The sequence below is a fragment of the Capronia epimyces genome, assembly GCF_000585565.1.
Source record: "Capronia epimyces CBS 606.96 chromosome Unknown aczIQ-supercont1.5, whole genome shotgun sequence".
NCBI lineage: Eukaryota > Fungi > Ascomycota > Eurotiomycetes > Chaetothyriales > Herpotrichiellaceae > Capronia > Capronia epimyces.
The window spans coordinates 463,699-477,127 of NW_006912908.1; the positions used below are offsets into that span (position 1 = coordinate 463,699).

Consider the following 13,429-nt stretch of genomic DNA (forward strand, 5'->3'; position numbering starts at 1 on the left):
TGCCCCACGTATGGAGGAATGCAAATCCGCTCCATCAGGAATTTGAGGCTCTCCTCAGGCGCGGACGAGAGTGAATGGTATGAAGCCAGTGACTGGTTCCCTGGGAGAAGTGAGAGGCTGAAGCTGCTTCAAGCGAGAAGATATCCTCACAAACTAGGAGCAATTCGTCCCTCGATTATTCCAGCCGTTTGTATCGAGGCAGTCAATCGTTCGGTTCAAGAACCGTACCACTCTTAAAAGATCCATGTCATATTTCTCACTCAGTTCGTTTCCTTGACACAATGTAACTTTCTCAAGCACTTCTTCTTTTGGTGTCCCCCAATGTTGCAGCATAACAACGCGTGCGGAAAGAAGGAGGAATTTCGAAAAACGCGCGAATCGGAGGGTCAGGTAGGCTCGATCCTGGCGTTGAACCATTTCCAGGGCGTAGGTCTTCAGTCTCTCTATTGGACTGGTGAATGTGGTTGCAAGGGCGTTTCTCCCGACAGGTATCCATCAAGGTCGGGGCTTGGAAGTTGTCGCTGATCAGGAATGTAACGGCTTTAGCATCGCGGGAGATCCCTAGCTTGTCAAGGGTTTCCAATCACCAATGATTCTGCGGCGTGCCTTGTACCAGTCTATTTGCAGCTGTTTTCCACGCATTGCCGCCGCCAGAACGGCTTTTCTTTCGGTCAGGTTTCCAAAGGGCAAAGTCAAACTGGACGACGGTTTTTGTTTGCGACGGGGTAGAAGTGGACGCTCATGTTCACAATCTGGTGATTTGGGTCTAGTGAAATTCGGTGGTGTGTGCGAAGCAACCCTTCCGCAGCCGGCAATGGCTCCTGCGATGGTTGTGTGGCTGATGCATCGGTCAAAGAGGATCGTCGATATGAGTCTACCAGAAACTCGAGATACTGGATATATTCCTCCTGTGTGCCGACGAAGCTGTCAATTCTACCAGTGCTCATCTTGGTGGAGGGGTTGTAGGAATTGAGAAGAGAGGTGGAAGAAGGAAGCAGACTTCGGAGAGAGTCCAAGAAATTGGACTCCTGGTTTCAAAGTAGCGCAGCTCACGAGGAGGCACGTGCATTTCAAATGCACATACCCCCCCGCAGCCGGCCTAAACTAATTAATTTACTAGATTTAGGTGACGCGCCGGGCCGACTCTTGTTCCGCAAACTATGGAAGATCATCACATGCTTCGGCCTACTTTCCGACCCCGTCTCCTTCCTGTTCGGAATCAATCCTACCTACTTACGGAGTACTGTACTCTTCATTGAGCTGAACACCATTTGGAAAGTACCTTGCTCTTCCCATTTACTGCACCTATCCTTGGGGGCTTTGTTTGCATTGGCCTATTGTCCCTTCGAACTCTGTGCCTCCAGCGGCCGAAGACAAACATGGCGCAAACATCGACCCTAACGTCCGCAACCTCCGACCCCTACTACCTATACACGGTCGATTTGCCTGCGCTATTACCTACTGCCAGCGACATCGAATCGGACCACTGCCTCTTCAATACTCTAGACCTCCAGTGGCGGAAGACGGGCATGCTGGAAACATTGTTGCCGCAATCGTCGTCCTTAACGATCCCCTCAGCCCCATATTACGCACCCGTGGTCGATTTGCCGGCGCCATTGCCCACTACTGCCGAGATCGAAAGTTCCGGCGAATACATGCGGGATGAAACTTATGCGACAAAAGTCGTCGCGGTTGGCCCTCACTTCGTTGCTAAATATGGAAAATGGCTGAATCTCGAGGAAGGTCGAATGATGATGTTTATCCGACAGCAGACACGAGTTCCTGTCCCTCGAGTCTACGCCCTCTACCATGATAATGGGCACAATTTTATAGTTATGGAAAGAATACACGGCCACACCTTGAAGGAAACATGGGACACGTTCGACGATCCGAAGAAGCGGGAGATTATTACACACTTGAAGGAGTACCTGAGAGAAATACGCAATGTTGAATCACCAGCTGCGTATTGCAGTCTCGACAAAGGGCCTCTCCTTCATAGTATTTTCCGTCCCTCCAACAACTTTTGCGACAACGGCCCGTTCGACACCGAGGCAGAGTTCAACGATGCTATGATTAGGAAATGCTGCGCCTCCGAGGCTCTCAACAACAAGGGGGAATTCTACCAACGAGTTCTCCCTCAAGTCTTGCACGGCCACGCACCAGTTCTGACGCATGGAGATATCCAGAAGAAGAACATCATGATCCGACCCGGGCCCACAGTCGACATCGTCTTGCTTGACTGGGAGAGTGCGGGCTGGTATCCGACCTACTGGGAATACTCCAATACCATCTTTGCATCGTGGTTTGAAAACGACTGGTACCGATGGGTCGACGACTTCCTGGAGCCGTTTCCGCATGAATACGCTTGGTTCGCCATGTTGGAACAAGAAATTGGATGGTAGGGTTGGCTGCCATTGCCATCTACTTGCTCGGTTTGAAAACACCTTGCTGCTCCATCTTAGCCAGGGCGTCGAGCACCCAATGTCGGCAATCCTTATTACGTGGAACTCCGTAGAGGACCTGATTTCTCGGCATTGGCACTGTGCGACAAATCTGGTCCACCTTTTGTAGATCCGCCCCGGCTATTGTCCCCTTTGGATGTTTCCCGTAGAACTGGATGGAGTCATCGATCTTGTCCTTCTCTCTCGTTTCGTATTGCCATCCGACGTTGTGTCCTCCTGTCACATGGTACATTCTTCCTTTTCCTGGCTCAAACTCGATATAGAGTAAATTGTGGAAGATCGGCATCGATATGTACTCGGCAATATAGACATTGTAGGTTGCCATGCTTGCGACATGTCCGACAGAATACTCGAGGAGAATAGGCTATGAGGATTTCGACAGGATGATCGAGGAGAATAGGTTATGAGGATTTGAGGAGAATAGGTTGTGAGGATTCCGACAGGATACTCGATGACAATAGGTTATGGGTATGAGGATTTGTATTTGTCGTTGCTGTTGTGTTGTGTTGCCTGGTACAGTACTGTAAGTCATCAGCCAACCACCTAGTCCCTAAGCGAGAAGTCTTGGATTACTGTACCTCTAAGGACTCAGTCCGTCTGCTTCTGTAAATCGTTCGTTCGTCTCCTTCCAAGTTGCCGCTAACGGAGCCAAGTTGACGCACTAACAAAGATGAAGGAGTTGGGTTTCTGCCTGAATGCCCCGCGTCAATTTCAGCCTTTCTAAGAATCTGTTGAGCCTTACGAGGTTGAACAGTAGCCCAACCGGCCCCACCACGAACACGTGTAACGTACGAGCATGGCGAGGGAACGGCAGACTGATCCTGGCACCTACCTGGCCTAGCACTCGCCTGGCACAGGAAGACCCTGGTTATGGAGTATGGTGTATGTTGCCCCGCGCATTGGACATGGAGCTTGCCCTCTTGACTGGGAGCGAGCCAGGCTTGGGATGTATAAGCATAAGTGGTTTCAAGTTTCTATTGTTTGCTCATGTGATTCCGCCTATCGTTGTTGCTGTGTTCTCGTTTATCGTTGTTTGCTGCTGTGTTTGTGTTTGCGTCTATCATTGATTGCTATTATGTTTGTGTGTTTCCGCCTATCGTTGTTTCGCTCACAGCCAGCCTGATATACATAGGCGATTGTACAGTAATCGGAATGTTCGTTGGGCTACATGCAATGCTACTACTAAGGCCAGATGCAGCGTGACCGGATAGCAGCGCCCGCAGAGTACTAAGTAGGTAGGTAGGTATGTTGCAGTAGAAGGAAACATCGGACAAGCACAAGGCTGGCGAAGGTGGGGCGAGGGGCGATATATACCCAACTTAAAGCCAAAGTACGGAGTACTTCCCAAAGTATCCGTACTAACCAACCAACTAAACTATATTAGCATGTACTCCGTATGAAGTTACAGTGCGGAGTATGGAGAATGCCACGCCTCCCTATGTCAAACTTGAGCACTAACTTAGGCATTCCCAGCTTTGTTCTTTAACCAGAGACTGAAGTAGGCACACCTACCTAGGTAATACTCTAGGCTTAGGCCCCTTAACCCCTTGATAGCAAACATGGAACATGGAACATTTTCACCTTTGACATCTACAGACTCTAGTAATACTCAACCTAGCTCAACTCAACCTATTTCAATTCTCTTAACTTAAATTGGCCAGTTTAACTCGAGAGAGGGTGATATGGAGGGAGATAGTACCTGTACCTGGCCCGGATGGTCGGAGCTACTATACCTGAGGCCGGGTACTAACTATCACGGTATACTCCGTACAGTCATAGTTGTACCACCAGACTGCATGGATGTCAGAACCGAATACTGTAAAAGCAGAGGGAAGGGATCAGCAGAACTGGCAGTGCCGTGCCGGGCAGCGAGCTGGCAGCTGGTAGTTTGGTGCGTAAAGCTTACTTGCTGATGCAATGCGTTCGGAGGACAGCTACCGAGTTTCAGTGTCAGTCCCAGTCCCAGTCCCAGTCCCAGTCCCAGTCCCAGTCCCAGTCCCAGTCCCAGTCCCAGTCCCAGTCCCAGTGTCAGTTCCAGCTCCATGTCCAGTTCCAGTGTCAGTCGCAGTCCCAGCAATGATGGCCATGATGACACATATTGTCCCATTCTCACTCTCATTGCCACTCTCATTCTATCGATAGGACCCACCAGTCTGTCAACGGTCGAAATGTTCCATGTTCTCTGTCAAAGGGGTATGCGGGGAGCCCTAAGCCTAAGCCCAGACTATATTAGGTGGGTTAAGGGGCGTGCCTATTCCACCTCTAGTGGCCTTCCGGTCAAAGGGCAAGGCTGGGAATGCCCAAGCTAGTGCCTAAGTTTGATAGAGACGAGGAGGAGGGGAGCCTTAGCCTAAACCCAGACTATATAGGCGTGTCTATACCTTTACCAGCCCCTAAGCCTAAGTCTTCCGGTTAAAGGGCAAGGCTGGGAGTGCCTAAGTTAGTGCCCCTTAGCCTAAATTTGACAGTAGAGAAACCCTTAATTATTATATTATTCGGATTTGCAGCTAGGACCAGTACGGGTGCTGTAGTCCATAAGGCATGCTACATCACAACCAGCCTCACAGCATAATGCCCAGAGTCCAAGACATGAGTCTCGTCCCAATTGAATCGTAAGACCGTCCTTACAGACTCTAGTAAGGGAGTCCTTGAGATGGCCGCCACTGCGACCGCCACCGCCACCGCAACCGCAACCTTTTCACAGTGGTCGGAACCCCTGACCTGCCCTGATCTGACCTGGCTTGACCTGAGTACCACACCAACAGACATGGATTAGTGAGAATGAGGATGAGAAACGAGAATGAGAATGAGAATTTTGGTATTCAGCTTGTAAACGAAACTAGACCAAACCAAACAAAACCAAATCAGATTGTTGCCAACTAAATCAGACATCGTTGCTCATGTCCAATTCAACATACCAGACCCTTGCAAACTAAACCACTCTTCCAAACTAACCTAGACTCGTTGCTCATGTCAACCATACCAGACCCCCTGGGGATGATTTCGTATCCCTCCTTCCTCCTTGTCGTTATGTCGTTGTTATTGCTGTCGAAGGTTCTCGTTGTCTGCTTGCTGTTTTTTTTTTGGCTGATTTCATGTCTCCTATCCTTACTCCTTTGTCGTTATGTCGTTGTCGTTGTTGTTTGCTGTTTTTGGCTGATTTCGTGTCTCCTACCTAGTATCCTTACTCCTTTGTCGTTATGTCGTTCTCGTTCTCGTTCTCGTTCTCGTTGTCATCGAACTGTTCTCGCTGTTCGTTTTGTTTTCTGGCTGGTGCCACCGTCGAAAAAGATTTCAAAAGGCCGCGTGTAATCAGTAGCCTGCCTCCACAGTACTTTTTGGTTTTCCGTCCAAAGGTCCGTGCTCGGTCTTTCTTGCTCAAGGTAATCTTTTCCTTTCCTTTTTCCAAACCGGGTCAACCCCTTTCATAAGTGCGTCTAGGTCGATTCCTTACGTCCATCAAGGTCAATTCCTCAAGTGCATCCAGTCAATTCCTCACGTCCATCAAGGTCAATTCCTCAAGTGCATCCAGTCAATTCCTCACGTCCATCAAGCTAAGCGTAATCCTGCATGGACCACCCGAGGCTCAGTTTTGGTCTTCACCACTCACACTCACCGTCGAGACCGGCCTTGGACAACGGTGATCCAACAGCACCGAGGACTCGCGGACAATTTCGGTCCAATGTTGGCGTGCAGACTCCGAGCATGGAATTGCTTCGTGGTATGTTGGCTGCTGGTTCCCAATGATAAGGTCCTCAGAGGTGGGCGAAGAGGACGATTCGTCTTGTTCAGAGATACATCGGTACTGGTGTTTGGCAGGCTCCGAGCTGGTGGTTCGGCAAAGTGTGGAACGACCGGGTAGTTGACGAAAATGTGTGATGAAGGCATCATCATCTTCTTCGCACAAGTAAAATGTCACCACGTATATCGGGGTCGGCTGAGGAGAACTGTAGAAGAAATGCGTGGTGAGAAAGAACAACTTGGAAACCTTGAGTCGTAGAATAAAGTCAAGACTCACTTCTCTCGTCGGGGCCCACAAAACACGAGCTCCAGCTTCTCGATCCAGTCTTTGAGGTCATTGACAGTAAGAGGAGTCCGAAAGAGAGGCGAGGTGTTCAGAAACATGGCCAGTTGCTGCAAATCGTGCTGTTGGGTGTTCCAGAATTCCGCGGACAGGCGTGACGTGGCAGGCGTGGTGGCACAGCTGAAGAGTACGAGCCAAAGGCTCATTTTCCAGTCGAAATGCTTGGAGGTCAATTGACGCAGCCCTGCAAAGGCCGGCTGCGGAGGCCAGGTGGCTAGTTGGCCAATCTCTTCAAGAATGTGCCGCAGTTGACTCCGCAGTTCGTGGAATGTTGGGCCATCGTGTTGGGCGAAGGTCGACTCGAAGGCCGCGGTACAGCCTTCCCAGCTGATGATCTGTTCAGTCTGTGCATCTTGGAGGCCGTTGTAGTCTTCGGTTCCCACCCTTGGCCACCAGGCGTCCTCTTCGCGTTGCAGGAAGTCCTCCAGCGACCGGGTATCGCCGATCTCATAATGGAGACTTGAAACGGCGGTCAAACAACACAAGATCAGCAGACTCTGGCTGATTGTGTGCTCAGGCTGGTCCAGGTGATGGTGAACAGACCCTCCATTAATAAAAGTCGTGATTGAGTCAATGGGGTGAACAGGCCCTCCATTAAAGGTCGGGACAGAGTCAATAGGAAAAACAGGCCCTCCATTGACAAAGGCCGGGATTGAGTCAATGGAAATTGAAATCGGCTCCATTTCTCTCTCTCGATCCATGGTGAGGCTGAGGCTGAGGCGGTGGAGAAAAGTGGATGGATGCTGATGGGGCAGGGGAAGGGGATGGGGATGGTGGTACTGTACTAATACTACTAAGTCGAAGTGGAATCGTTTAGACGACTTGTACTACTCAGTAGTCGTAGTACAGTGTAGTATATCAAGAGTAGTGTGTCTGTTTACAATGAGCGGTCTACGATCTATAGTCACGCATGTGCCAGGGAAATATTCTGCCGAATATGGTGGAAAGTGCCGCCGCCTTTAGAGTTTCCCCAAATAGGTACCAAGATCGCGCAGGCGACAGGTCGCGTAGGCAGACAGACCTCTTCGTCGTTGAGCTCTACGTCGAGTACGGAGTACGACACGCGTGACCGCGACTGAAAGCATGTTCTCCGCCAGTCCTGGCGCTGGTGTCACCATTCTGGTGCCGACGAGTACGGGGAACAGCGCCGCATTTGTGTGCAGTTGCCCGGGCGGATTCCACCATCATCCAACATCTATCGATCAGGATCGCCCATAGACCTATCCTGGCCTTTCCAACGCTGTCACCAGCATGAACCCTCGACGGAGTTGGCGGTCCATATTTGTGCCCCCGAGATGAGACACGCACGCCCATCCCTTTCAATCGGGCTCCTTTCTACCATGGATGGGCGCGCAACGTCCACGACTTTTTGAACCCTCCTACACAAGGCCATTTCCTCCTCCCAGCCCCGTCATGGCTGCAATTACGCGAGCTGTACGGCAATCAGGCCGGCGGTACATTGTTATTCGCATTCTACAAGAGAACCCAGGACCATTGGATGCGTCTACCTTGCTTCGTAGGTGTCATGCAACCTTGAAGCTCTACAATCTAATAACTTCTCGTCTAGAGAGCAGATGGCCGGCAATACATCTTGAAGAATGTGTCCAAGAACGACTTCGACTATTTCCAAGCCATGTTACACCATCTTCGATCGTCTCCCTACATCCGGGTAGCACATGATGCAATTCCCGACCAATCCATGTTCGCCTATAGGGACCTCAAGGACTATCTACCTTCTTTCGCCCAGAAGACGTCCCGCTTCCCTTGACCAGACGAATCTTGAGAGACTCTCTCCTAAAATTGCCGCGTTACACGAGAAGGGTATTGTGCATACGGATATCAAGGCAAACAACAGACATCCTGGTGGATTGGGACGAGAAGGAGGCAATACCACCCTTGGCCAGGTCCAGATGCTGACTTCGAACATGCTATATGTTCCGGACCAGTCCGCCATCGTGGGACGACAGGTCCGGAATTGGATGTGGTGGAGTCCCGAGGCCCATACATCCGGTCCGGTTCAGCAGTCAGACATATTCTCGTTGGGGTTGTTGTAAGATCGGTGATCTCAATCCACGAAATATATCATCTTTCAGCTACCGCCAAATCAGAATTTTCGGTCCATAGTACGGCCTATTGACTCACATATACGGAGTACTGTGGTACATTGTATTGACGACTAATTCAAAACCCTTGCATCCCAAGGATTGTCACCCTCTTCCAATCAGTCTTCTCACCACGTTCCCAGCCAGGCTAGAAGGGGGCTTCTACACGTCCTCATTTCCATTTCTTCCCGGTTGCCGCTTGTCCATAGCCCTCCTCTGCACCTTCCGGTGGCCGTTCCTCCTCCCGAACAGCTCCTCGCATCGCCCCCGGTGTGTTTCGCCAACAGGGGTCTTCATCGCGATCGGCGATGGTGTCCATGTGACTTCCCAAGGAACTGTATCGAACCATCTTCTCCGCAGATAGACATCCTCGATGCGGGCCACCCGGCCAAGCACTTCACCGCTCCCGAAACCAGGCCGAGTGGAGTGAGTCTATGTCTGTCTTTCGGGCTGGGTTCAACAATGGCAGCGCCGGCTCGGCCTCAGACTTCGCCCATGTGTCTGGCCTCACTTGCCTTCAACGTCTCCTCGCCCGTGTATGTCTGGCCTCTCTTGCATTCCACGTCTCTTTCGTTACGCGGCGAGGCCGGTTGCGAGGAGCGCCATGGTCGGAGAGAACTGTCGGTCGGGTAGGTTGCCGAATTCGGGTTCTTCAGCTCGGAGCTCCTATGGTGTTGGTGTCAGGTTCAGGCCGACAGCCTCATACATGACAATGGGAGGCGACGAGGGGGGAGATCCTGGAAAGGCACTAGCACTTTCTGTGATTCTGCATGTCAGAACTAGGACGAAACTCAACAGCGCTGATCTAGAACTCACCGGGGGCAGTAGTAGCTAGCCAACGTGGAAACAGGCTGGAACCTGACGTCCTGAGTCCGAGTCCGTGTCTCTTGTCCATCGCTCTCCTGGCTCGATTGGGATTGAAAGGAAGGTGGACGCGTTCTCGAGCTCTCCATTTGACAAGTGAACGCATTCTCGATCTCTCTATTTGACACGTGGTTGCAAATAACAACACCGCTAACGGCCTCTGCAAGCCGCTCCATGTCACCGCCATCCGCAACTGACCGAGCCTCTTCTCGACCGACAGTGTGTGGGATAGCGCCCACCGTGACGCTGCGGTCTGGGTAGTTACGCAGAGTCACAGCCGCCATCTTCTGCTTCCGCCTTGCCATGCCGATGGTCTCCTCAAACCTGGCAATGTGTCGTGGATTCAGCCAACAGATGCCGGTGCATCTGAACCTATGCCACGTCACTGCACTCGTTACGACCATTGCCTCTGGTGAGAGTACGAGTGTAGAAGGCGTGGTCCTTGTGATCATGGCTCTATGAATGTTTCCTCCCTCTTTCTCATTGCCAGCACGGTTGTAGGTGTTATCCTTTGCCAGCTCGTCTGGACTATCCTTTTCATCCTGTGCCCGGCTCGGCAGGTTAAATGGGGACGGACCGCTGGGAGTTACCGGCTCCGCGACTTGAGGGTGAGGCTATGGTCGTCAGAGGCAGCCGCATCGTGGGGGATTAAGTGGTTGGTCATCGTCGTCGTCTAGCACAATTGGGTACTAGGTAATCTGGAGACACGCGTCAATAGGTACTAGGTAGTCGAGAAATGTGTCAGTATACACCGTTGATGTATGCGTACGACTTGGGGAGCTAAATGGCACACCTTGGCTAGCACCGAGCTGAACATGTGCAGCAGTCATGTTGGCAGGACGGCCACTGTTTTCAATGTCGCACTCGTGACAATAGTCCTTGCCGGTCGTATCAACTGGAGCGGGAGCGGAGCGGGCGATGCGGAAGCCTGATAGCCGAGGTCGGCACTTCCCTCAAGGCCTTAGGCCTGCGCTGTGGCGCTCTACATCTGCGTAAAGATACCTGTAGGTAGTATCCGTGAGCGATGGTAAGTCATTGACATTGAGTTCGCTGTCGTAGTCGGTGTCGTCAACCCAACCTGCCTTGCTATGCCCTGCAAGCTTCGTCTGTCGTCTGCTGCGCTGTAGGGTATCACAGTTGTAGTCTGGGCGAGCACAGCAGCCAAAGCGCAGATACGAGAACATGTACGGAGTACCTCTTCCACCCACCTACACCTACTTTCACCCACTTGCTTTTACCCAGTTCACCCAGTTTCACCCACCCAATTCCACCCACTCGCTCTCATTACAGCCCCTACAGAGGATGTACTCTCCCATATGACACGATCATAATCACCGCACACCCTACGGAGTACACTATAGGGAGGACGGATACACCGTTCTGGCATTCAATCATCCACGCCATTCAATCATCCACGCCATTCAATCATCCACGCCATTCAATCATCCACCTCCGTAAAGCCCTGGTACTTACTGACTGGTGTTTGCACAGCGATAAGGTGCCCAAGGAAGAAGGTGTGGTGCCGAACATGATCAGGACGTACGGACATCTCTCACAGAATATACCTAGTATCTCTCATATACAGCTCTTATACGGAGTGTACATCTCTCACATACATCTCTCAAGAGAACCATAAACTACACCCACTTATTCATCAATCGCCCGTGATGTCGTTAATCGTCAATTGGCCTACGGACTATGAAAACACCTTCAGTACCTCAACTCCTAGGAAACCTGTCGTCCACCTCTTGCCTCTAGACTTTCCTTCTCTTTTGGTACAACTTGCCCGAATCCTACCCCTAAGTTGTCCTCCACGTTGTCCCAAGTGGTCCCTATGTTGCCCCTATGTTGCTGTGTGTCCTACTCTTTACCTTATTACAATCCCCGGAGTCCCTATATGGCCCCTCAACTACCCTATAAGGTATCCCTAAATTGTCCCTCAGTTGGCCAAGTTGACCAAGTTCCCCCCAAGTTCCCAAATCCTCCCCCTTAGACCTACAGCCTGCCTTGTCATCCGGCCTTGCTCGTGGGTTCAGCCTGTACCTCTGCCCTCCTTCCTATCTTGCCCTCTCCATTGCCTTCCCCGTACGCACTTCACACCTAGCCGTCAAATACCCCCAATTGTGGCCTCTCGGGCAGCATAATGGCTCCGTCGTCCATCTCATGCTCAAAGAAGATGCCATCGTGGTGAAGGTCGAACAAAGTGTTAAAGTCCACCTGCGTACCGTTGCCCACCACACACCCTAACTTCCATATGAGCGTGGCTCGGAAGAAGCAGTTGTTGCTGCCGTCCAGGTGCGGCACCAGTCGCAACTTGGTCATCCAACCCGCCACGTACCTTACCCCGTCGGTAGGGTGCATGTCCGGGGGCATCGGCCCGTCCTGCGGCGGCAGCGCCAGATTGCCCAGTGAGTTCACCCGGACGACCACGGCCCTGCCCTTCTTCTTCTGGAACCGCCGGAGCATGACCAACTCCTGGTATGGCGTAACCATCCCGGCCTTCAAAACCTCGGCGCAGACCCTCCCGAACTCCCACTCCACGACGTCTGGCAGCACCCTCCTCGCTTTCGCCACCCCCCTGATGAGCCGCGGGTCCGTCACACTCAGAATATGCCATCCGAACAGGAGCGGCCACACATGCCGGTTCCTACGCAACTCCGTCTCGGTCGTCAGCAGCGCCAGCGCCGCCGTATCCTTCATCACGAAGTACGTCATCCCGTCGTCCAGACGCACGAACATGAAATCGGTGTCTAACCACACATACCGCTCGCCATCTGATGTCGCTTTGAGGTCTGCCGGGATATCCACCGACTCAACGACCCCGCGACTCCCGAACGTGTACAAGATGCGATTGTCCTCATCAAGCTCTTCTGGAGTAGGTGGTCTCCTGCGCGGGACCGGTGGTGGTGGTAGAGGTGGTAGATACCATGGTGGAAATGCTGTCATTATTGTTGTTGGTAGACCAGACGTTGCTGGGTGTCCTGGCTGTGCTGATGCTGGTCCTGATGTGACTGGTTGTGCTGCCGATGCCGAGCCCGGCCCGTCATTGGTATTGACCGTCCTTGCCTTTGGCCGCCTACACCCGCAACGAGGCGCCTCATCCCGGTTCAGCACTTCCTGTGGGCTCACCGTGTCCAGACGCGGCCTGGGAGGGGTTTGAGATCCGCTCATGGCCGAGGAAGCCGAGCTTGCTGCCGGAGGAGCGATGGACGCGCTGCTGTTCTGGTAGCCGCTGTTGGGAGTGCTGCTTATCGTCGAGGAAGCTGAGCTTGCTGCCGGAGAGGCGATAGACGCGCTGATGCTCTGATGGCTGCTATTGGGCGTGCTGCTGCTGTCGTTACGCGAGAGCCCGCGACCGCGGGGAGGCTCTGACAAGTCGAAGGAAGCCGAGCTCGCTGCCGGAGCGATGGGCGCCCTGTTACTCTGGTAGCCGCCGTTGGGAGTGCTGCTTATCGTCGAGGAAGCCGAGCTTGCTGTCGAAAGAGCGATCGACGCGCTGATGTTCTGATGGCCGCTGTTAGGAGTGCTGCTTATCGCTGAGGAAGTAGAGCTTGCTGCCGGAGGAGCGATGGGCATCGCGGCGAGGTTGTACTGGTAGCCGCTACTGGGAGTACTGCTGCTGTCGTCGCCCGAGAGCGTGTGACAGAGGGGATTGGCCTCTGACAAGTCGAATACCCCATCGTCTGTCACCATATGCAATCCTGGCCGGAATTCTTCCTCTGGTGCCGTGTTTGTCTGGATGCTAGCACTGAAGGGCATGTTCGGGAACGTTGTTGGGCTGGCCAGAGGGTCTACGATCCACGCGCTGGCATAGTTCGGCGGCACAGGCGGTGGGATCGTCGCCATGATACTTGGCAAGCTTGGAAGCGTTGGACGGCTGGAGCTTTCGAGTTGGGATGTGGTCCAGGTACCTCGCT

The 13,429-nt window shown here is 52.5% G+C and overlaps 4 protein-coding genes across 4 annotated transcripts; 1 reads left to right on the forward strand and 3 right to left on the reverse strand.

The window, feature by feature from the left end:
- Nucleotides 1-1,379: 1,379 nt before the first annotated feature.
- On the forward strand, nt 1,380-2,402 carry A1O3_06110 (uncharacterized protein; the record flags this gene model as incomplete). The annotated part of the gene is made up of 1 exon (XM_007736230.1): nt 1,380-2,402. The coding sequence occupies one exon, from the start codon at nt 1,380-1,382 to the stop codon at nt 2,400-2,402; it is 1,023 nt and encodes a 340-aa protein (XP_007734420.1).
- A 19-nt stretch (nt 2,403-2,421) lies between these two features.
- Nucleotides 2,422-2,787, reverse strand: A1O3_06111 (uncharacterized protein; the record flags this gene model as incomplete). The annotated part of the gene is made up of 1 exon (XM_007736231.1): nt 2,422-2,787. The coding sequence occupies one exon, from the start codon at nt 2,785-2,787 to the stop codon at nt 2,422-2,424; it is 366 nt and encodes a 121-aa protein (XP_007734421.1).
- A 3,689-nt stretch (nt 2,788-6,476) lies between these two features.
- Nucleotides 6,477-7,247, reverse strand: A1O3_06112 (uncharacterized protein; the record flags this gene model as incomplete). Its single annotated transcript, XM_007736232.1, has 1 exon — nt 6,477-7,247. The coding sequence occupies one exon, from the start codon at nt 7,245-7,247 to the stop codon at nt 6,477-6,479; it is 771 nt and encodes a 256-aa protein (XP_007734422.1).
- A 4,365-nt stretch (nt 7,248-11,612) lies between these two features.
- On the reverse strand, nt 11,613-13,358 carry A1O3_06113 (uncharacterized protein; the record flags this gene model as incomplete). The annotated part of the gene is made up of 1 exon (XM_007736233.1): nt 11,613-13,358. One exon carries the CDS (start codon nt 13,356-13,358, stop codon nt 11,613-11,615), a length of 1,746 nt encoding a protein of 581 aa, XP_007734423.1.
- Nucleotides 13,359-13,429: the final 71 nt, after the last annotated feature.